At 51.4% G+C, this 23,399-nt stretch overlaps 9 protein-coding genes across 9 annotated transcripts; 3 read left to right on the top strand and 6 right to left on the bottom strand.

Annotated features, from left to right (window-relative positions):
* Positions 1-847: 847 nt before the first annotated feature.
* On the bottom strand, positions 848-2,761 carry J7T55_001659 (Oxygen-dependent choline dehydrogenase; the record flags this gene model as incomplete). The annotated part of the gene is made up of 1 exon (XM_053130143.1): positions 848-2,761. One exon carries the CDS (start codon positions 2,759-2,761, stop codon positions 848-850), a length of 1,914 nt encoding a protein of 637 aa, XP_052991919.1.
* A 937-nt stretch (positions 2,762-3,698) lies between these two features.
* Positions 3,699-5,210, bottom strand: J7T55_001658 (NAD/NADP-dependent betaine aldehyde dehydrogenase; the record flags this gene model as incomplete). Its single annotated transcript, XM_053130142.1, has 1 exon — positions 3,699-5,210. The coding sequence occupies one exon, from the start codon at positions 5,208-5,210 to the stop codon at positions 3,699-3,701; it is 1,512 nt and encodes a 503-aa protein (XP_052991918.1).
* Positions 5,211-6,051: 841 nt separating this feature from the next.
* Positions 6,052-7,077, top strand: J7T55_001657 (uncharacterized protein; the record flags this gene model as incomplete). The annotated part of the gene is made up of 1 exon (XM_053130141.1): positions 6,052-7,077. The coding sequence occupies one exon, from the start codon at positions 6,052-6,054 to the stop codon at positions 7,075-7,077; it is 1,026 nt and encodes a 341-aa protein (XP_052991917.1).
* A 962-nt stretch (positions 7,078-8,039) lies between these two features.
* Positions 8,040-10,248, bottom strand: J7T55_001656 (uncharacterized protein; the record flags this gene model as incomplete). The annotated part of the gene is made up of 4 exons (XM_053130140.1): positions 8,040-8,240; positions 8,387-8,800; positions 8,882-9,422; positions 9,509-10,248. 4 exons carry the CDS (start codon positions 10,246-10,248, stop codon positions 8,040-8,042), a joined length of 1,896 nt encoding a protein of 631 aa, XP_052991916.1.
* Positions 10,249-11,807: 1,559 nt separating this feature from the next.
* On the top strand, positions 11,808-13,067 carry J7T55_001655 (Zeaxanthin epoxidase; the record flags this gene model as incomplete). The annotated part of the gene is made up of 1 exon (XM_053130139.1): positions 11,808-13,067. The coding sequence occupies one exon, from the start codon at positions 11,808-11,810 to the stop codon at positions 13,065-13,067; it is 1,260 nt and encodes a 419-aa protein (XP_052991915.1).
* A 1,259-nt stretch (positions 13,068-14,326) lies between these two features.
* Positions 14,327-15,775, top strand: J7T55_001654 (uncharacterized protein; the record flags this gene model as incomplete). Its single annotated transcript, XM_053130138.1, has 1 exon — positions 14,327-15,775. One exon carries the CDS (start codon positions 14,327-14,329, stop codon positions 15,773-15,775), a length of 1,449 nt encoding a protein of 482 aa, XP_052991914.1.
* A 658-nt stretch (positions 15,776-16,433) lies between these two features.
* Positions 16,434-17,354, bottom strand: J7T55_001653 (uncharacterized protein; the record flags this gene model as incomplete). The annotated part of the gene is made up of 2 exons (XM_053130137.1): positions 16,434-17,150; positions 17,229-17,354. The coding sequence occupies 2 exons, from the start codon at positions 17,352-17,354 to the stop codon at positions 16,434-16,436; spliced, it is 843 nt and encodes a 280-aa protein (XP_052991913.1).
* A 901-nt stretch (positions 17,355-18,255) lies between these two features.
* Positions 18,256-19,867, bottom strand: J7T55_001652 (uncharacterized protein; the record flags this gene model as incomplete). Its single annotated transcript, XM_053130136.1, has 5 exons — positions 18,256-18,790; positions 18,916-19,307; positions 19,380-19,487; positions 19,557-19,700; positions 19,787-19,867. 5 exons carry the CDS (start codon positions 19,865-19,867, stop codon positions 18,256-18,258), a joined length of 1,260 nt encoding a protein of 419 aa, XP_052991912.1.
* A 2,280-nt stretch (positions 19,868-22,147) lies between these two features.
* On the bottom strand, positions 22,148-23,153 carry J7T55_001651 (Heterokaryon incompatibility protein 6; the record flags this gene model as incomplete). The annotated part of the gene is made up of 3 exons (XM_053130134.1): positions 22,148-22,303; positions 22,379-22,617; positions 22,835-23,153. 3 exons carry the CDS (start codon positions 23,151-23,153, stop codon positions 22,148-22,150), a joined length of 714 nt encoding a protein of 237 aa, XP_052991911.1.
* Between the last annotated feature and the right edge of the window lie 246 nt (positions 23,154-23,399).

The raw sequence follows: 23,399 nt of genomic DNA, 5'->3' as shown, positions 1-23,399 counted from the left end.
TTGTGTTGGGAGAGCAGTTGCACCGAACAGCAGCCGCCTGTGTGCCCAGTCTAGCAGAGTGAGAAAGATTGTGCGAGAGGGAGAAATATTGTAGGAGCTAAATTGAATCTATACATGAACAAAGAGGAACAAGTTGGATCGCAAGACTGGTGTTCTGAAGTCTTTGGGCGCTCCCCTAACTGAAAAGTGCATGAAGAGTGGGCTCGAGACTTGGCACAAAGACTTGACGTCGTTACGTCAGCAGGTGGGGCAACAGGAAGAGCTTCTGAATGGCTGCTGACGGCTGCTGCGTCATTCGACCGCGACCCCGCAACGACCCACGCCCCTCACCTCTGTTGCCCTGCAAAACATTGGGACATTTAGACATTTTCTGGACACAACTTGGACATCTTCCACACCTCTGCTGACATGGCCTCCTGTTGTTCAAATTCCTATGGGACTACCTGCTCCAGCGACGACTTTACGACAACTTGCCAGCCACTGCCGACATAAAGCACTCACGAGCCCCAGATCCGCGTGATCTTGTGACTTTATGCGACTCCCGGAGCACATGACATCTTGCAGTGACACAAGTTCTGAGCTAGATCGCTTCTTTGCTTACGTCTGCGACCGTGTAACTCCACCGGAGAGATCTAATCACGGGATACTTGCTGAATAATTGGGGATGGGGGCCGTCCATGGACGATGGGCCGCAAAGAATTCCGAGCCTCTTCATGGACATTTCAGCAATGCGGTCCCCTACATTGACCCGAGCGTTTAGACCGAGCTAGACATGGAATTTTGGATTAACCACGACCACGAGAGCTGCAACTGGACGCATGTAAGACTTCAAGCTCGTGTCTAGATTTCAGTTTTGGATGGGAATGCCGTGATCCTCCCTGATCATATCAGCGCCCTTCTCAGCAGCCGCATAGACAGTCGCCATGATGGCAGCGCTGACCTGCATGGGCAACACGCTCGCATCAACGATCCGCAGGCCGCGCGTGCCCTTGACACGCAGCCTCTCGTCCACCACGAGACCCATGGCGCAAGTTCCCAATGCGTGGTGATACGTCACAATGCGGTCCTTTACGAACTCCCGTGCAGTGTCCGCGTCCTGCAGGTCAACCTCAGGCGGAGGGTCCACACGGCGCCCAACCCTTCCCTTGAGCTGCTCCGACCGAAGCACGCGATCGGCGAGTGCCACCGCCGCGGCGAGGACATGTGCGTCGGCGGGGTGTGTGAAGAACCCCGGGTCAATAGCCGGTTCGTCCAGCGGGTCCGAGGTGCGGACGTGGACACTGCCTCGTGAGAGGGGGTACATGTTGCTGCCGATCAGAGCGTAGCAGGGTCTGCTTGATCCGGCAGGTGGCCCGTGGACCAGCTTGGAGCAGTCTGCATGGCCTTGTGCGATGTCGAAATTGGCTGGGGAGCCGAGGAGTTGGATGCTGGCCGAGTTTGTATCGCGGAGACGGCTGGTGATGGCTTTGTATTGCTTCGCCTGGAACAGAGCATCTCGGGGCACCCGCGGCCTGCTCGACTCAACGGTGCCCAGGGTCTTCTCCAACACGGTGTTACTGACTTGGGAGGCAAAAGGAACAAACCCCATCAGGTTGGCTGTTCCCGACAGGGCACCAGACCCTGTAGTCATGTAGAGACGAAAATGCTCGGCCCCGAGGCTTGGATCCAAAAAGGCCGAGTCCAAGGATATTTCCCCTGAGCCTAGCTCGTACACAACGGCCGACATGGTCTTCTCCTGGAGGTTGTTGCCCACATGAGGACTCGACAGGACACATGGTATCTGGGCTTCCTGAAGGGTCTCCGGGTCTCCGATCCCAGAGAGTTCGAGAAGCTGAGGGGATTGGAAGGACCCAGCGCTGAGGATAACCTCCTTGCTTGCGAATACTTCCCTCTTCGTTCCTTGGTGGTGTATTTCCACACCTCGCGCCACGGGCACACCAGTGGAGTCAGTTGCCAGGATAATTCTAGCAGCCCTAGCGTCGGTGAGCACGCACAGATTCGGGCGATCGACTGCATGAGCTAGAAACCCATTTGCAGCGTAGCTTCGGATCGGCTTGCCCGTGCGATCTATGGAGAGCAATGATCTGTAAAACCCGAGATGACTACCGTTGTACGGCTCGAGGGGTGGAGATTGGCCTGACACTTGACCCAGAGCATCAAGAAGGGGCTTCTCAAATGGTATCTGCCAGGTCGCCAGAGATGTGTGAATTGGCCCTTCCACTCCGTGAAGCTTGGGATCCAGAGGGGATTCCGTTGTGTTGCGCTCCGCTATATTGGGCTGATCTACCTCTAGATGCTCATGACGTTTGAAATACGGCAGCAAGTCGGCAAACGACCAGCCTTTTATTCCCAACTCTGAGACCCAATCATCGATGTCCTTTGCACAGGGCCGCACATAAGTCGTGAAGTTGATGGCGCTGCTGCCACCAAGCAGTTTCCCGCGTGGCAAGTGAAACACCCTGTTTCTGGCCTCTCTCTTTAACCGTTTGTCAGTTTCTATGACACACTCGGCGAACAGGCCCTCGACAACTTCAATACGCACCTGTGGTGTGCTATGAAAGGTCCAGTCATAGTCGGGGTTATTGAGCATCCTGCCCACGGACGCTGGCATATCGACATTGGGGTCTCCCAACTTGGATGCCCCTGCTTCAATGACGCAGACTCGAACATTGGGATCCTCAGTCAGACGGGCTGCGACAACAAGACCCGCGGTTCCACCTCCGACTATCAAGAAGTCAAAACCATCGCCTGGATCGTTCATTGCGAATAGTCTCGAGGGCCGTTAATCACTGAGTAATGATTGGAATGGAACAATCAATGCCTCGGGGAGTTTCTCACACACGAGTCAAAAGTAAAATCCAAGGCTGAATTTTGAGTTTTGTAGCAGGAGACATTGTGTAATTCAAGATCGGGAAATAAACACATAGTTGACAACAGGATGCGATGCGGGCTTGAAATATTCCGCCTCCAGAAGTTCAACGTAAGAAATACCATGCGAGTAATCAATGCATTGGTACGGAAGTCAAAATTTCTCCGCGCGTGAGCTGCGGATTAATTTGCAGAAGGATTCGACTGGTCGTGTAGCACCTAGAACACAGATTTTGAATGTTTTCGTGGCAGGACGACTGGAATCGAACCATCTGGTGAGTGTTTTGTGTTGAGGATTTCAATGTTTTTCTCTGGCCCGCATAGATCAGCATACACACAATACGTGGTAATTACTTCGATTTACTAGCTACGTAAGATCCCTCCGCATACCTCCCACAATTCTTCCTTACACACATCTGGACCTGAAAGTAAGCGGTGTGGGCAAATGTCATTGCATTGAATAGTCGAACGCCAGGAAAGAAACGCGAATCACATTGTCTAATTGCCTCAAGAGGTATTGAATGGGTAAAATACACGTTGGATTCGTGTAAAAAATAAAACACCTTATTCGAATGACGTGTCGCTTACCAATTGACCTAGTCCTCAGCCAACGAAGAAAAGCGCTTGCTACAGGTGAAGTATCCCTAAGCAGAAAGGAATCTCAAGATATAAGCATTTCTGATTTGATCAACATGTTCATTCAGGCTTAGCGAGTTTCGTCTGTATGTACTTGTTGACTGCTGCTACTTGCAGGTGATTCACAAATAAAACACATGAACCTAATGCTGGGATAGTACACTAGTCCCTTGAAAGGACGGCGAATGACAGATTCAGCCCTCCGTGGTTTCCGTAGCTCCGCGCCATTGAGGTATCGGGCCCAGGCCACTTGGGTACCTGATGTTTTTGATCCTGCTCCACTCGCGCAATGTGCCAATCCAATGCTCACGGCCGTATCCAGAACCTTTCATGCCACCAAATGGTGTTCCCAAGACTCCACGGTAGTAATTGTTGACCAGAACCACGCCGGCATCGATACGGCGGGCGACCCGCATGGCACGGCCGAACTCAGTCGAGTACACGCCAGCGAAGAGGCCATAATCAGAGGCATTGACGACACCAACGGCCTCGTCTTCCGTCTCAAACGAGCTGACGCACACGACGGGACCGAAGAGCTCCTCCGTTGCAACCCTCATCTCGGGCGTCACGTCGGCGAACAATGTCGGTGGCACAAAGTAGCCTTTGGAGACGTGCTCTCCAGACGGCAGGGATCCCTGTGCGGCCAGGCGAGCGCCCTCCTTCTTGGCGGCCTCGATGGATTCCAGAACCTGCTTCTGCCGCTCACGGGAAACCACGGGTCCAACGTGGGTTGTATCCTCAATGCCATCTCCCGTGCGCAGCTTCTTCACCGCGGCCGACATCTTGTCCACGAAGGACTGGTATATGCTCTTGTGAACCAGGATTCGCGAGGCGGATGTACAGGCCTCGCCCTTGTTGAAGAAGGCACCCTCGATGGCGTCCTTCACCACGGCGTCGACATTGGCGTCCTCGAACACGACAAACGCGTTCTTCCCACCCAGCTCGAGCACCGTGGCCGTCAGTGACGCTCCGGCGACCTGGGCCACTTTCGCCCCGACCTGAGTGGATCCCGTAAGGGACACCATCTTCACTAGAGGGTGCTCGACAAGGGCTTGCGGGACTTCGGGGCCGACGCCCGGCACTATCTGGACCACATCCTTGGGAAGAATTGTCTCCAGGATCTCGACGATGCGAATTGCTGTCAGCGGAGCCTGCTCTCCCGGTTTCAAGATCATGGTGTTGCCGGCTGCGAGACAAGGGGCCAACTTTCCACCGACGTGGACAGGTGGCCAATTAAACGGTAAAATCCCCACGCACACGCCGTGAGGCTCATAGATCACGGCCGAGTAGACGTTGCCTTGATCGAAGAATTCCGAGGGCAGCTTGTCGCTGATAGACCCGAAGTAGCGGAAAACTCCTACCAAGAAGAACACATCGAGAACTGCATCCTTGAGTGGCTTTCCGTTCTCCAGGCATAGAAGTAGCGAGAGCTCGTGGAGATGTTTCTGGAGCTCGTCCGCTGAACGCATCAAGTACTCGCAGCGCTGCTGTCGGGACAGTGCTGACCAGGAGGTGAATGCCTCTTGTGACGCCTTAATAGCCGCGTGGGCCGTCTCAGCATTTCCAGCCTGGATTGTGGTGATCTTTTGGCCCGTAGCAGGGTTTTCTACAGAAAAGCGCTTTGAATCGTCGTTGCTGGACCAACGATACGTTGAAACTTCGGGAAATGACGCCAGAAGGGCGGCTGCTTTCTGCTGGAGCGCCATGACCGAAGACTCGGGGTGACAGGTGATGTAGTACGAAGCGAGGAAGAAAGAAAGAAATAGACACCACAGACTTGCCAGGTGAAGTGCTAGAAAGAACTTCCAAGGGTGTATCATGAGTTAGCCGAGAAAATGGACATCTTTATCAAAGCATGTCCCCTTTCCGAGAGGTGTATCTCGATGTTCGAATCAGTCGTACAATGGCATACAATAATCCTGGATTCTAGGAGGATCGAACGGAGAAATTTGGGAGTTTTATTACTCCTGCTTACCACTGCAATGTCCAATCAGTCCTTGGTCAACCAAGCAAAAGCCTGCACAAAATGTCAATGTGCACGACTCCGTTCCCTGCGAATAATTAAATTTCTCCTAGTTTCGAAGGGATCACGCAGTAACAGAGTAAAATATGTACCGCCTATATGGCAGTATGAGTCTAGTACAGATGGAACCATGTGACGGCACTACCTTTGAAGACACATCGACTGCAAAAAAGCCGGTAAGCGCCAAATACAAAAGGCGGCCCGGAAGTAAGCACATGCACAAATACCCGAGTGGGCCGATAGCAGCAACAATTTGACAGCCCACGAGGCTTGCATGCATACCATGCACGTAGAGAGATTCCGAAATTCTCCTTTTGGGATCCTACGGAAGATAGCTGAAGTCATCAACTAATGACTTCGTAAATATATAAAAACGATTTTGAAATGGCACCTCACGTTGCATCTACCAAATTGTAAATCTTGAGCAGTGATTGAAGCTTGCCTACTTATTTTAACTCAACAATACAAAGAGAAAAGGCGTAGAACTTCACTTCTATTCGCTGAACGGTCATCACCAGATCACCATGCCTGCGGCAAAGTCGTCGTCATTCTACCTTCCCCTAGTGGATATCACGCCGTTCATAAAGGACCCTAAAAGTGATGCTGCCCGGCAGGTAGTCAACGACGTACGAGAGGCATGCCTCTCGACGGGTTTCTTCCAAATGACGGGACACGGCGTCGGGCCAGAGCTGCAGTCGGCTGTTTTCGCAGCCGCCGCCCGGTTCTTCGCGCTCCCCACCAATTCCAAACTCGCACTTGACGCCAAAAAGACAGTCGGGTTCCGCGGTTACGACACCATGGGCCAACAGCTGTACGAGGATCACGTCTTGCCTGATTTGAAGGAAGGATTCTTCGCTGGGCAGGATATGCCCACCGAAGACCCCCGTGTCAAGGCGGGCCGCTTCTTCATGGGGCCAAATGTCTGGCCACCGGCCGAACTTCTCGCTGCTCGCGACTTCCGCGAGCCCGTCGAGGCCTACTACACCGCCATGAAGCGGCTCTGCGACGTCGTGCTTGATCTCATAGCGGCCACGCTGCCATATGGGCCCCATGTGTTTGACGGCATCAAATCCAACGATCCAGCATGCCCGCTGCGCCTGCTTCACTACCCACCAACCGTCCCTGCCACCGGCACGGGAAAGCGTCAGCTGGGAAGCAGCGCGCACACCGACTTTGGAGCCATCACTTTGCTGCTACAGGACGACCATGCCGGGCTCGAGGTCAAGGATGTCGACACGGACGAGTGGGTTGGGGTGCCGCCCAAACGGGACGCATACGTCGTCAACATGGGCGACATGATAAGCCGCATTACCGGCGGCCTTTACAAGAGCAGCATCCACCGGGTCATCAACCGGGCACCGGACGACCGGTACAGTGTGGTGTTCTTTTTCGACGGTAACATCGATTACAAACTTCGCCCACTTGACAAGGCTTTCAGCAAGGATGGCAAAGAGATCGCGGCATTGGATGCGGATGACGCGGCTCCAACAGTGGAGCAGCACATGATGGAGCGTACAATGGCCACTTACAATATGAAAGGTTCAAAGTAAGACGATGTAGTAACACAAGGCTATCTGATGTCTGAGACATGTATGCAGAACACGAGAATATTCTGTCTCAACTCTACATGCATATTTGGCAGGCAATATGAAGCTTCTAACTAAGCTCCCAATATACTACTGCGCAAATACTAGGGCACGGATATTGCGGGTGTCTGCTATATGAACAGTCCGTGGATTAGCTCCACTCTTCGTTTATCGGTACCTGAGTAATTGATCGATATGATAGAGGCATCTGCAGTTGCTCATGTGAAAGTCGGATCTATTTAATAAAGTGACTTGATGGGTGACCGTGGAATCAGAGGCCATATATGGCTTTCGTGGCTAAGAAGCAACATACTGGCAATTATCATCCGGTTCAACTTTATCGAACATGTGCGGTCCTGCTCCCCTCAAAGACTTCCTCGCCCACGGTCGCCTTCCATATCCTGTGACAGCTCCGGAAAATTTTGTGCCCATAGGCCTTGGGTTCTGGAAGTTTTATTTTCGCTTTCTAGGGAGACGACACGACAGATACATCCTTTTTCTATGAGAGCACAGCTGATGTACATCTAACAAATCGCTACTATCAAGGTCATGTCAGCCTGGCCCAGCCCTTAGTATCAATCTGTCGTATCATCACACAAAGTCATCCAACTAGTGATAGCACAGTGACTGACTTACCAGCGCAAAGTCACATTACAGAACAGAACCATTGAACATTACTGAAAAGCAAACGAGTCAAATCTACCCACCACGAACATGGGATACCCTTCTGTAGCGCACTTGTTACCTAGAACATGCCCAAAGTCAACTCTCACCCTGGCATGGCTCCAAATGAGGCGACATCGTTGATGGTTGTTTCTGAGGCAAAATCGGCCCTCTATAAAATGAGTCCCGCTTTAGTTGCCCACACACCCTCCTCTTCAACCCCTTTCAAATGTACACTCTCGGAGTTGCCGAGTACCATCCTGTTAGGCTGTTAGCTCTGGCAGCTTACTAACACAGGACTGTGGCAGTAGGTCTAGGTAGCTTTGTTCCAGGTTGTTGACGTTCTTAAGCTGGGATAATGCGTCGGCCAGCTCTTGGAGCTGAGAACCAAAGGGCTCGGTTTTGCGGTCGGCATAGAGGAACTCGGCGCAGATGAATAAGGGGATTGGTGTCAGCGGATGCACCTAGGTTGAGACCGTTAGCGAAACTTTGCTTCATTTGCACCGTGCGGATCCCAGCTTGCCTTGGAAAAATGCAGTTCACTCAACGCCTTGGCAAGGCGTGTGATTGTGGCAGTAGCGTCCAGGGCGCGACGCTGATATTCCAAGACCTGTTCGTCGGGCTCTGTTCGGTCGCCGCGGCTCACCAGCGACTCGATCATGCCGTTACAGTAGTACACAATGGTGGCAGGGGCCAGCACATGTGCGAAGAGGAGCATTGGCTCGTAGGCCTCGGCCGGCGACGGATAGCATTGCGATAGTACTTGGAGCCTGGTGGCGAGGATACCGTCCAGCCACCAACGCTGCTCGGCACAATCCAAGCCGATGTCTCCGTATGCCCTGGATATGTTCTGCTGCTGCCCACGAAGCAGGACACGGCCACAAATCGTGACCGTGATCAGACATTCGTTGAATGGGGACCTGACTCTGGGATTAGGCTCTGTTATGGCTTCTGATAAGAAATCACCCAGGACGTGTTGCCCCGTCTGGAACTCTAAGTCTGGGACTGGTAAACGTGTGCAGATCTATCGCAGGAAATTCCTTTATATCAATACATAGCCCTAAGCAATCATTGTTCTTTGTGTATGTGTGATTGAAATGCTTACCACATGCTCGTGTAGGGTAACAGGCCAATCGTGGCGAATGCTGAGAAGGTGGTCCAGGAAGTAGGCCATCCAGAAGACACGACGTCTCTGTTCGATCTCAGTGAAGTCGTCGATCTCTGGGGTTGCCGATGTAGTTACGGAAAGACGTCTTTCCTTGGAGGTCCTAGGACTATCGATCTCGTGGAAACGCAGGCCCTGTACCATGCGAATCGCTCGGCCGGCGCTCATCCAAGCCTCTCGATATCGTGTCCGCATAGACTCGCACAACGCAACAAGCACCCAGGCCAGGAGAACTTCTGTGTCACTGCCACCTGGATCGCTGCTCTCAACGCCGTGTGCCTCCAGCATCTGTCTCGTTGAGCTGTACAGAGAGTCCACCATGTCCCGGTACTCGGCAGACAGCAACGCCGCCAACGTCCACATGGCATGCTGTAGGCACGTGCGCGATGGCCTCTTGATCCTAGACCGGGACCACGCCATGTAACGTCGCTGGTGGAGGATCGGAATTGATGGATGAACTCGATCGAAGTATAATTGGTCTCTGACAGCAAGATCCAACCGTTAGACCCTCATTTACAAACATTGTTCACTCACCACGGGCACAACAGATTCTTCAGCCTGACTTACAGCTCAGCCTGAACGACCCCAGTCACACGGACCTGCGTGTCTGGCAGTGGCAGAAGAGATGCAGACACGTCCTCATGCAGGGAGCCCAAGTCCGCCAGGAAACTGCCAGACGAAAGGAGCATATCTTGGTTCGACACGGAAAAGTCCACCGCTGGCAGCTGAAGATGGGCAAAGTCGAATGCCGGTGCTTCTGACACCGTCATGTCTGCGTACTCCAATGGCGGCGTCGGAAGCACGGGCGTCGCAGGCCTGGGTGCAGGCGGTGTTGCACGCAGAGTAAGAGGAGCTAGAGGGGCCACCGGAAGCTCTGGGGGGGTCGGCATCATGAGGCCATCGTCATCACTGGTGTTCTCCATAAGAACGCTATATTGTTGTTGGTGTTGCTGCTGCTGCTGCTTCTGTGATCCTTGCTGCGCATGCTCATTCGGCGGCTCAATCTGCTGCTCATTTTGCTGCTCATCCTGTCCTTGTTGTCGCTGCTGGGCCCTGAGCCGGCTCTCTAGAAGGGCCTCGAGCTGCACAACTCGGTTCTTCAGAGCCTTCAGGTAACCCTTCTTGGGCCCTCGTAGGCCGCGCTGCGTGACCTCGCACACGATTCCCGCTCCTTGACACAAACTACACTGTGGTTGACGTCCGTCACACCGAAGCTTGCGACGTCGACACTCATCACATGCATAGCCGGGACGTTGGCCGCGTGTCGCCGTCGCTGGGGGTGTCGGGCTGGTCTCTATAGGTGTCATAATGTTGTGGACGGAGAAATGATGTTGATAGGTCCTAGGTTCTGATGTCCTTGTGGTCGGTCGAAAGCCCTCGGCAAATGTTCCTCTTGGCTTGCTGACTGGCTAAGGCTGCGCTTGCACAGGGTTATGTCAGGAACAGCTCGAGTCTTTGCAGATGCTGTGACCTCTCCTCGGCAACATGCCTCCGATAAGACGGGTTTATGAAATTAAGATATTTCCATAAAATGCTTGGAGCAGCGTGGGTGGAGAGAGATGGGATGGGACGAGGTGTGGTCCAAGAGTGGGTGGCGCTGTGCTGCCGCGGATAGCTCGCCGGGGAAGCGTGCCCAACTGCTGTCAGAATGGCAGGGGGCGCGGGAGGCCGGCGCAGCAGCTGCAGCACCAGCCCCCAACACCGGGCCAACAAAGGCATGGAACCCAATTTGCTCGTTTGAAAACCGATGAGTGCCTTTGTTCCTGCTTTGCTTCGTATCCTACGCCCGAAAGGATCACCAACATAGGACACCGACAGGCTACATAAGTACCTACTGTCAGCTGTTTAGAGTAGCGCCTTGTTGCCATTCACTTCTGTCAGACGGCGGATCTATGCAGTGCACATGTGTGAAAGAGTAATCTTGGTTAGAGTGCTGTGCCTCTGTGGCGACGGAAGACGGATCTCATGATTTCGGCCGAAGGGTATGCCTAAGCACAGGGAGGGAGTACTACGTAAGTACCGTAAGCAGTACCTACCTACGTGGTTAGGCTGTCTATTCAAGCTTTGCCTAAATGCCTAACTCCCAGCCCGCATGGCGGGAATGGCCCAAGTGAGACATGTGGGATTCCAGCCTCGAATGATCAAAGGAACTTTCTCGATCGGATTCGGGTCCGTTATCGGTATTGATCCATGTGTGATAGGAAGGTTGCACTTGTCTCACACCCTGCAGAAAGGCGGAGGTGCGGGAGAATCCTCACGGTACCTAGGTGGGCGCTATGATCACAGTGAGAAGCTTGAAAGAAACGTACTGAAGCTACTTATCCAGAAAGATGTCACCAACAAAAATTCCTCCTGAAGACCAACTGGTCACAAGCAGAGTAATTATCACGCACTTGCAGCTGAAATTGGGCTGGGACTTGATAATCGACGAACAAATTCATCATAATGCCCCGAAGTATCCTACCCCTAACATCGTATCCAGAAGAATAGTGCTTATTTCTAGAGGTACAATTTGAAAGCGTTAGGCACAAGTACCATTATCTTAGACGTTCCGAAACGATAATCCGGCAGACAAAACCATTTTTCCGGATGAGCGGTTCAAGTTACGTGATCAGTCCTGTGTAACGTCAGCTTGTCGGACTTGACATTCCGCAGCTCAAAGTAATCTTTCCCGTGCTGCACTCAGAATCTAGTCTGAGGAGATCAAATGAAATGTGCAATGGCCCGAGCTATTCATGTATTTAGGTGCCAGTACAATAGTTGCATCGATGTAACATCCTGACTGCCAACTAGGAAGACTTGCAAATATTGAGAACGCCCATCATCTTCCAACATTGAGATCAACAGACGTCTTACACGCAAGGAAATGGCCAGTACTATGACAACCCTGCCAGGGCAATTTCTCTCTGGAAAGCGCATCTTTGTGGCAGGAGGCGGGATCGGTTCTCTGGCCTTCGTCTCCGCCCTTGATCAATTATGGCCTCAGAATTTATCATCGAAACGTCCCGAGGTCACCGTGTTTGAGAGGGAGACTCGACAGGACTCCATCCAGAAAGCCAACTACACACTAGATATAACCGGCGGCAGTCCGGACGAGGGCCTATTTGCATTGCAACAGTTGGGATTACTGGATAGCATCCGTCCCTACTCAACTCTCAACAGTGGCCTTATCAACGTATGGAGCGACAAGTGGAAGTTTCTCGCGGACATCGCTCCCAAAGCCTACGGCAATCTGCCAGCTGCGACCATGCGCATCACGCGAGAGAATCTGAAGCGCATCCTCTTGGAAAATGCCGAGAAGGGAAACGCAATATTTCAATGGCAAAGTACCTGCACGTCCGCCGAGCGCCTGCAGAACGGACAGATCAGAGTCACCATCCAGGACGCCGAAGCTGGCACAACACATACCGAGGACTGTGACCTACTCATAGCCGCAGACGGGGCCAACTCTAAGATCCGAGAGACTTTCCGGCCCTTCGACTTGAAGATGGAGTACTCAGGCGCGACACAGATCGGCGGCATCTCTCGTCTGACCCAAGGACTACCACATCCCGTGGAGGAGGATTACGGCCTCCAGATGTCATCGGGTGAAGGTGTATGCTGCATTTACACACCATTCGATGCTGAAACCATCGGCTGGGCAGTAAGCAAGACAGGACCCGCACGTGACGCCCATGATGGGCCCTTCACAGCGGAAGAGTTCGTCGCGCTCAAGAATGAGGCGCTCAAGACCGCCTCGATGTTCGATGAGCCCTTCAAGACTATCGTCGAGGCGACCGACCCATCAACTGCCTTCATCAGACCCGCCTATGAGAAGCAACCATTTCAGCACGACGCACGGATGCGCGGGGTCGTCTTCATTGGTGATGCGAACCGTGTCGTGAACCCGTTTGTGCTGGTCGGCGCGAACCTTGCTCTGAAAGACGGCTGGGATGTAGCAGAACAGCTATGCTACAATACCTCGCTGGACTCAGCGGTGGCCGGGTACGACAGGCTTAGTATGCCTCGTGTGGAACACGCGATCAAGTTCTCGCATGAGCGGGTCCGTTTCGGCCATAGCAGTGGACTGATGTGGAAAGTCTACAAGTACGGCATGGCTGCCCAGAGGAAAATTGCGAAAAAGTAATTAGGCTTGACGGTGTTTCTTTTGTGATTGCCTCCAGGGTGAGCCAAGGCATGAAGGGGCCTGCGGTTAAAGGGCTGGATTGGTGGCCGATGTTGTGATTTCTCAGGTAATATGTTCTAGGCCGCTGATTCTTGCTGTTCACGTTTCGTCGGGTTCTCCTTGACAAGGAGAAATTTGAATAGATAATTACCTTTCCCATAACGCTTTCGAGGCAAATGATTATAATATTCAAGAGCGAGCTAATCACCGTTTCAATCGCAACTCAATTCAATAAGCAATGTGTCTTGTTCTTGATCACGTACAATTCGCAAGAATCCCACATGTTCAGGGACAGCCTCACCAGCATACATATTTGCTCTGGGCTAACCTTCTATGGAATTATCTACGATAGCAGTCTTCGTATACTGCGAGGCGAATTCGGATCACCCCCTGTATCTTGTAGATTGATTCGTAAGCTTTGAGGTAGGTGGTGCGTCCTCAAATGCCATCTGCGTACTCCAAGATCCTGCAAGCTGACAGTTGCATTGATGTGACGCAACGGTCTGAGAACCGGCCAATTGGCTTGGCAGATCGGTGCGAAGAACCGATACCACACCTGCGGCTGAGGCTCTGACTGCGTCAAATCTGACCGGGTTTGACCCATTCAGGGCTCAACGGGTTTCGCGCTTAGCCCAACGGCCGATGACTGGCCGCCTATGGAATTTTATCGGAAGGAAGAAAACCATTAATCCGAGAAACAGAAACAATTAATCCGAAGCCATTTCTACCTCCCCCTACCCCTCCTCCACCCCGAATGCTGGGACAAGGAGGCAACACGAAAACGACCAGGCATTGGCGCCGTTGGAAGAGGATGGCTCTATTAATAATACTGTTCTTGTTGACAAAAACTATTCAAGACAACAACTTGGCTCCGATGACAGATCGGTTGCGGTCACGTTACAGGGGAGTCAAATAAGGCTCCATTCAGAGTAGTAGAAAATATGTACAGGAGATTTTGTCGCGTATTTTCCTTGTTATTCTCAACCTTGGCCTTCATAGTGGAATTACATCTTATGCTGCGATGTTTCTCAGTGCAACGGTATACTGTTCCCAGTTCAATGTCCAATTGCTAGGTCCCTGGCTGTATTGAATTCCGTCTTCCCTGGCGATCTTGCCACCGATCAAGGTCACTAGACGCTGCAGTCCTTGTAAGACCCACCTGGGAAGAGCAGCCTTAGTCCACTGTACTGACCTTGATAGAATTCTCAATTGCGACGACCATGTCATCGCCTTCCAGCTTAGAGAAGGGCAAAGGCGGGCTGCCAGAAGGCCCACCCCGCATGCGGATCACTGATCCATTCTGGCAGCCTCGCATCAAAGGGATTATCAGGAACATTTTTGCGTTCACATTCATCGTGATTTTGCTGTTGGTGCTGGCCGACATGTCATATCTGTCTGGTTCTGCATTCCATGAACGCGATCGGATCCATGCACTCAAGGTCCTCGTCGTCGACAACGATGGGGGTGATATAGGCCAGGCTGTCAAGGGCGCTTACTCCGGCATGAAATCCAACGAATTTGTGTCTTTGGAATGGGCCGACCCGATCAATAGTTACCGGAGCGAGCAAGCCGCGAGGGACGCGGTGTGCAAGGGCCAATACTGGGGGGCAGTCTATATTGACTCGGGTGCTTCGAAGCGACTAAGCTCTGCCATCAACAGCACAAGCGCTGCAAGTACTGGTGCTGCGGCGTACAATGCCTCAAATTCCGTCACTTATGTGTACAACGCCGTCCGCTGGCCTACCATCGCCAGCTTGATCTCTGCGAATTTGCAAGCGCTTGTCGTTGCCAGTCGAAGTGCCTATTATCACACCCCCGGTGGCGCCAGGGCTGTTCAACAGCTCAACAGTAGCAACTCCGCCGCAGTTGCTGCCTATGTCAACCCAATTTTGGCAGCCCCAGACATTATACAACCTACCAATCAGGGCAGCGCCGGGTTCTTCACGACGGTCAATATGTTGATCCCACAGCTCGTTGCCGTATTTATCAATATCATCCTGAACATGTCCATGATGACGGAAAACATTTTCAGGTCTATGCGCAAACGGGACATCTGGCTTATTCGATTCGTCACTGGCAAAATTTACGCCATTTTCGCCGGTCTGGCCGTCGCAGGTTACATCTGGGCCTTCAAAGAGGACTGGGATGTCAACGCGGGGCAGTTTTTCGAGACTTGGCTGGTTTACATTCTTTTCCTCGATATCAATTGGCAAGTCTATGACGTGCTGCTGGGCTCGTGGATCCCTCTCGCGTGGATCTCCCTCTTCATAATCACCTGGATCTTGATGAACCTGGCCAGTGTCGACCTTCCAATGGAGCTCCAGGCCGGATGGTACAGAGTGGGATGGGCTTTTCCGGCACACAGTACCTGGCTGCTGCTAGTGCAAATATGGAGCGGCTGTGCAAATCGTGAATACCAGGCTCTCCCAATCTTGTTCGCGTGGTGGGTCGTCGGCCATGCTATGACGCCATTCAGTACGCGAAAGAGATGCGCGGACGCTCAGAAGCCTGGTGCTAACGCATTTGCGAGCTCTGAGGACCCTGTCGAAGTCACTGTAATACCAGAACCCAGGACGACAGGTTTGGAAGACCCTCAGAGGCCGAGGGAAGAGAGCCATGAGGGAAGCATTCCCGTCCCTGAGAATCCACGAGCTACCAGGCCCGTGTGATACGTATCCTTAAGGGAGGAAGTGAAGTCATGGTTCCTGATTCGAAAACAAATTGTAGGGACGTGTCCGCGGTCTCTTTCATTTCTTGTAATTTTTCCCAAAAGTAAAATACTTAACTCTTCACTAATTGTGATTGACTCCATTCCACTCCACTGCAGAAACCTTTACATGCCATTAAAAATCATGAAACACGCAACAAAACCTTTCTACTTGATGATATTTGATCCAATAGAGTCCGGTGGGGAGGCCCTGGTGACCAGCAAATTGTCAATATACATCCAAAAAAAAGTTGACCTTTAATTCAACCAAGTACACCTTGTTCATTCTGGCTTAGCGTAGAAACTATGTAGATGTCCGTCTTTCTGGTTTCATCAGGCCTGGACGTTCTCCAATCATATTTTCTTCAGATTCCCAGATCGGGATTTTGTAGTCCATAGCGAGGAAGATCAATAATTTTCATTGCCACTCAATTTCATATTTTATTTTTCCTATGTTCGACTAAAATGTTTATGTCAAGCAGAAATGTTATCATCCCCTCAAGTCCACCAAACCATCATCGTTAATATATCTTCGCAGATGACAGGATTAATCCCAAGTCAAGATTTCACACATGTAAGGACTCTGGTCCTTCAACAACCTCTCACCACCGTTGGTTTATTTAGACCGACGAGCCGCGGTGTGCCTCCAAGACTGGCTCCTTCCGGTCGCTGTTGGCGTGCCATCCGCTTCGAGATTCGCTGAGGTCGAGGTTCAGCTGAGCGTAGCCCCACTTGCGTGAGAGGAACACCAAGACGAAACTCAAGCCAGGAACGAGCAGTATGTCGAGAACACCGAAGAATATGAAACCGGCGGTGACGCCAATCTTGTTGCCGCCATCGGTCAATCCCCAGGCAACGGGGTACAAGATCCAGCAAAGATTCGCAATTGCTGCTAGGATCATGTAGTCCCTAGTGATTCCGCTGCGTTGCGCTGCCTCCCTGCTCTCGTTGAGCGTGCTCATGGCAAGAATGACGAAGGCAAAGGTTCCAAAGGCAAAGAAGCCCCACTTGTAGACGGTGGTGGTGTAGGCACCAACAAGATAGGTGACGACCCACAGCAAGCAGATAAAGATGTTGGTGAAGATGGTTGTCCACGAGACATCTGATAGAAGTCCAAGGGCGAGGGTAACAGACGGGAACGCAACGGCCCAGTTGACATATCTTGGCCAGAAGATCTGGCGGGTTCCGCTGCCGTCAACCTGCTCAACAGCGCTCCAACCAAGATCAGAGGCCTGGGCGTAGTAGGAAACAGAGCCGGCTAGGAGGGCACACGTGAAAAGGTAGTGGAAGACTCTATCGCTCTCAGGAGTGGTGAAGCAGAAGACGAGGAGACCAAGCTGGGAGAAAAAGGCAGTTTTAGTATTAGAATAGCAAGGCTCAATTGTGAGGACCGGGCCATAGTGGGCGATACTTACAAAGGATACGATGAAGATCGCCGTGACAGCCCAGAGGAAGTCAGAACCGTGTACAGACAGGGCTGAGTCCACTCCGGAGGGGGGGTTGATGCCGAGGGCGTCGTTTGCGCGGATGAGAATCGACATCGTGATTTGTGTTGCCCAAATTCTGGGTGATGTGGTAGGGTCAATGATGTAGGGTATAACCCCCGTTCAGAATGAGATATGAAGTGGTAGGGTTGCGTGTCCCTCGAGATTCTCGGCCGCGATGCAGACTCGGAAGCACTCAGTCATCTTGAGAATGTGTGCGGAAGTCGCCATTGTTTAAATCCAAGTGATGAATCTCTGTGAGGTTTGCATGTTCGCGCGCTTGTTTCACGCGTTGGCATCAATCGAAATTCGGCAATTACGGATATAGCCACCTACGAAGGGAATAGTTTCAAGAAAGTTGGTCGAGGCTGCCATGGTTACACAACAGTACTTAAGCTCGGAGAAACGTTTTCTTTCTCTTTTTACACATGTACCTAAGTACACACTGCGGGATGCATTGACTTTGGCCCCCTCGGTCAGCAGAGACTTAGCGCCATTCCTTTAACGAGCTGTACCTAGGTATCACTGTGTACAAAGCTAGGTACCTCGGTAGGTACAAGGCTCCCGCGAGGACCCCTTTTTCATCTCCGGAGGTTGCCTAGGTGCATGCTGGGTTGAAACACAGAAAGTCTTGCCCCGACACCACGGGGATAAATTAGTTGAATGGTTTTCTACCCTGGTCCTGCTGAGTTTTAGAAGACATCATTACAAAGGAAATGGCACAAAGGGGGCCTCGGCTGAATTAGCAATAGCATTAATGTCACATACCCGGGCCCAATGTCAGAGGCCTCAACTGCGGTCAGAGCTCAGAGCTCGATCATGGCGTGAATGCTTTCGAATTTGAAGTGGACAGACTGGATGAAACAGACATAGATTGCTATCAAGTATGCTGACTATTTCCGCAATACTTCCCGTTTGACGGCTGCGGCTGGGATATTTTTCTTCGATCTCACATCCACTACTTCGGGTCCTGCCACTTGATCGATCCGTCACTGTAAAGTCTTGGCTGACTGCTGATTTGTACCCGCGTTTCCCGTATTATGGCGTATTCTGGAAGCTCTACGCTGGATGCAGGGTCCGGATACGCCTCTACGTAAGCAGCTCTCCCATGTTGGTCCGGCAGCAAACCATAGCCGTCGTCTCTGGTGATGTTCCACATATCCCGCGATTGGCTTGATGGCCGAGGTGTGAACCACGATGGCAAGTTCGCGCTGCCACTGCCGCTCTCGACGTGATGAGCTCGTCCTGCGCCTCCACCCGAGTCCGCCGTGCGTGTACCCCGAAGCCTGGTGGCCATGGTATGCACGATAGAGTCGGGCTGTGAGTAAAGGCTGCGGTAAACTTTGGGAATCGAAGGGACGCCGATGACGAGGAAACCGGATGTGAGTTCGCCAAGGCTCCACAGTCCGACCGTGGTGTAGATGTAGGTGTAGTCCTTCGAGTAGAGGGTTTCGATCGAATAGACCATTCGTGCTATCCCACAAGCCGTAGCACTGGGAAGGTGTCAGTCAGACAACGGACTCATCAGATAACAGACACAGGAGAGTGTGTAAATGGAAGATCAAACGCATGTGCCTCCGCCAGAGAAAAAAAGGTAAAGCAGACCGGGCAAGCTTACAAAATTCCTATCACGAAAAGTAGAGAGGCACCAAGTTTTTTGGCCTTGGTCAAGTTCAACCTCCAGATGATCCACTGAGGGAGGAGAAGAATGATGAAATCGGAAATCAAATTCAGGAGTGAAGAAACAATGTTCAAAGCGTTTGCGTCTATCGGACAACTTCCGCCGACATACAAAGGGTTCCAAGTCTTCTCGATTGGACTGCAACGGAATCTATCCAAGAAAAACGCGGATATGTAGTAGATGGTGTTCATGATAAGCAGCACATGGATGGTCCAGAATACCGTGTTCCGCTGCATTCTAGGGTTGAATAGATGCAACCAGTCGATCAGGATGGCCAATTTTAAACAAAGTAGGGTAAGGCCGTAGAAGTTGGAGGCAAGATGAAGTCGCTACGCCCGGAAAGCCCAGAGTCAGCATTGGAATGACTTGATGGATGATTCAGATGCTTTCAGTGTGCTTACCCAGGAGAAGTCAACGGTATCCCGCAGTCTGATGTTCCATTCATGGACAAGGAAACCAGGAAATCGGGCAATTTCGTAGCATAGGTAAAGAAAGCCCGAGTATAGACCCTAGGGTAGAGTCTGTGAATTTCTCGTCTCTCCGGGGCGCGTAAAGAAAATCTGCAAGGAGACACATACCAGTGCTGCAACCAACAGAAAGTCCCCGATGCCAATGTGCCGAGGTTTCTTCATGATACGAGAAGCGATTCGAAATAGCGATGAGAGGGCTGCCAGGGCACCGCAGAGAATGATAGCAAAATAGGCCAATCGATGAATGCCACCCTGCTGGGTGTCAGTAACCTATGTGATCTGCGAGACCTCAAGAGAGGATGGATGGGGAACTGCGACAGGTGAAGGCTTATGCGAACAGGATGCTCAAAGTCCGATACATGTCCTGCAGGAGCCGGTATGGCTGGTGCATCGAGGTAGCTTGGATCCAAGTTTGGCATGCTGACACTAATGCTTGTCTCAGTTCACAAATGTGGAGTGCTTCTGCATGCTAGGTATTCCGAAGGGAGTGGAAAAGCAGCGAAGAAATAAGTGAGGTTGTTTGGAAGGTAAAGCGTGTGCAAGACATTTGGGAACGGGAGGAATAAATCCGATCCATATTTCGGGCACCAACCTTTGCCGACGAGCTGCCTATTCTGGCTGTCAGCTTACTGCCTCCCGGCCATTGGTGAGCTGTGTGACACTGCAGAGTCGACGTAGACCCCTTGATAAGAATTGTGGCCCCCAATTCGCCGCCCGCACACGGGGCGACCATTCAGCCATTCTTCAACTAGCGGATGGACTCAGGAACAGAAACTGCTAGCCTCGCCGGGAGTCTTTGATAGAGCCATTGCGTGGGCGAACAAGAGGCTTCTACCTACATGTGTATTGTATCTGAGGTAGAAGCAGCAAGTTCGTGATTGGGGCAAACAGGTGAAGCATGAAAGGCCATAATCCAAGTGCGAACGGGGTGCTGTTGATGGGCCCTCTGCAGCCATTTTCAAATGTCTCCGCAGCATGGCCCTCGACTTACCCGCTTTCGCAAAGCAAATGTTGGGTATGATGGGAGATTCCTCTCTATAATCCGCTCCGATGATCAGGATACGACATTTCTGGGTATATTTCTACGTTCATCATACCATCATACCAACACTTCGTACTTTAGTTGCAGCCTTGACTCGACCTTCCCGATCCACTTGCTGCACATTCTGCCGCAGCAAAGACTAGCCTCTGGAAAATTATGAAAGAGATGCCTCTTCGACTATTCCCCTGCAAGACCAAGCAAGTCAGATTTCGTTTGTCAGATTGACTGTGTTTCCTGAATCTTGCTTGTCTTGGCCTGCCACATAAACCATCCGCATGCATCTCGCATCGCAAGCTAGACCGGCCTTGTGTTGCTGCTGTTTATGCTCTGTGTATCGATTCATCCTTGTGGCCAATGTACGAACGACCCTCGACTTGTGTGTTTATGTCTGACATGTGTGGTTATGTCTTGTGTTCCTGGCCACCTGAAAACCCGTCGACGGCTTCGCATTTCATAGATCCCCGTGTCGCATGCCCCACAAAAAGCTCTTGCGACACCCGAATATCCAAATGTCAAGTGTTATTGAATGTCCTGCTCCGTAATTACGAACGTCTTCAGTACATTCCCGATTTGCAATACCTGTTTTCAATTATCACCCGTTCTATCCTTTAGAAGCGGTAGTTGCTCACAAAAGTCAACAATGTCGCTTTTCGCAAATCGAGGCGTCTGATTTACTGGCCGGGACAGGGCGGACATGGGCAGGAAGATGGGTCATCATCACTTAGGGATATATTCAAAGTACACTTGGATATTTATCTGCATGACCTGGATTATAGCATAACGTGGACTGTTTATATGGCTTGAAATAGAACTGACCATGTTGACTTTTTGACACATCCTTCTAATCAATGTATCTTGGAAATACGTCGACTGCTATGCTAAAGCTACCGCTGCATCATATCCTGCCCTTAAGCATGCAGTTCTAGTAATACAGCTGCTTCCTACTTTCTAAAAAGCTCGTGATAGCTTTACAGATTATTTTATTTCATAAGTTTTAACTAAATTAGAAACTGAAATTGGCACTCTTACTGACTTCCGGCTGTAGATATGATTGATATGATAAAGCTTCATCTCAAGAGTACTATAGTGCTATGGCTAATTACATGCTATGCTACCTTTATTACTTGTCCGCCCAGAAAGGGTAAGGGAGTGCGAGTGGCCATCAAGTGATAGACTACATGTGGAAACACTCTTAAATTGTCCATGATGGTCCACAGCGCGTATGGCCTCCTCAACCTACAGTTTCGTCCCATCAAGATCATACACCAGATCCTTCCCACTCCGACCGAAATTCGTCGAACATTTGCTCTACATCCATCTTCTGCCCTTCTCTGTCAGGACCTTGCGGCGAAAGACGCTCACTAAGCCGATTGCCTTTTGGTGCTCTTTAAGCAATTTCATTGCCGCCTCTGTCTGCGCTGGTTCATTTTCCAACAACGTTTTCAACAAATTGGGTGTCAATTGGATCCGGTCACCTTTAGCCCTCAATAGTACCTCGAATTTGTCCTTGATACTGAAAGAGCACGCCGCAGAATATAGAACACGATCTGTGACGGGTGCCTCGCTGCCGCTTCATCGAAGTATCGATCTCGTATTTATGCCTCTGCTTGTCCGCCAGATTTATCATCTCGTTCGTAATACGGATATTGCGTCCCTTTTAGACGTAGAAGGACGTTGTTCCGTTGCCGCGATAAACACGAAGGTGCTGGTCCATGGCTGCCGCACACAGTGAGTCAATGGTCTTGAGGAACCCGGTCATGGACTGGTCATCGACCATAGCATTCGAGTATCCTTCCGACGCGCCAGGAAGGGACTCAATGTCGATATGTCAGAGAGATGAGACCGTCTCTTGAATGACTTGACGGTCAGTATGTTCATAACTAGGTACCAGGACTTCTTCCAGCTCGGAGTCAGACGCGGTTCGGATAATGGTATATACCTTGTCCCACGGGTCGGTAGCCTTGCTACAGCGAAATTTGCGAAGAAGTTTGTAAAGATCGAGCTTTTGAACCCACCATGATTCGTCTCTTGATCGACCGGGCATGATGTCTAAGATAGCCTGAGCATGGTCTGATGGCTTGACGGCGAAGAGATGTGGGGACAGAGCGATACACGGGCAGACACCGACTTTTCCCACAATAAACACGCGCTCTCCGTGAGTTCGCTACCTCTTGAATGATCCAGACCCTCTCAAACCATGGTCTGTCCAACAGGTCCCTTGACCTCTCTCTTTGCCTCGAAACAAGGCCTGGGTGTCGTCTTGCCAACTTCGTCTGTATTTTTGACTAAAGCATCCCCCATCGTACATCCACCTTCTTCCACCTCCTACATGCAACTGTCTTACTCTCATCTTCCAACTGCCTCAATGAATCCAGTGCCACATTTATTGTGTATGTTGCCTGCCCCAGCCATAGGATCACTGTATCGGTACTTTCATAAATCCTGGCCATCTGTCTAACTTGGTGAGTCCGTTCTCTTGCATTTTCCTGGTCAATGCAGATGGCTTTCATCCACAGGATCCTATCCGTATCTTCCTGGCGTAGGGAAGTCAGAGCGAGGTAGAGGTCATTGGTTGCCTCCAAGGACCTCCCGTTGGCGATGATGGTTTCGGTTCTCTCGGTGCCACCCCACGTGTAGGATAAGGCTTCGTATGGGATTTTCATGGTAAGGTGCGCTCTGGAGGAGGCAGGTGGGAGGAATGGGTGGAAGATTTCGCATTGAGCAGGGCCATGGCCGGCAATGAGGCGGATGAGGCGTATAGATGCTTGTGCAGTGTCGAGGGAACAGTAGATGAATGAAGCCATGCTAATATTCTCTCTGCGATGAAGCGCCAGTCTCAAATGCTACTTCGTCTCCCGTGAGGCCTGCTTATTGTTTTTGCAGGTGATCTTTGTGGATACAGACTTGGG

Source organism: Diaporthe amygdali (genome assembly GCF_026229845.1).
Source record: "Diaporthe amygdali strain CAA958 chromosome Unknown NODE_21_length_814164_cov_65_183785, whole genome shotgun sequence".
Classification (NCBI taxonomy): domain Eukaryota; kingdom Fungi; phylum Ascomycota; class Sordariomycetes; order Diaporthales; family Diaporthaceae; genus Diaporthe; species Diaporthe amygdali.
The sequence above is the reverse complement of the archived record's forward strand: the minus strand, read 5'-3'. Positions and strand labels throughout refer to the sequence as shown.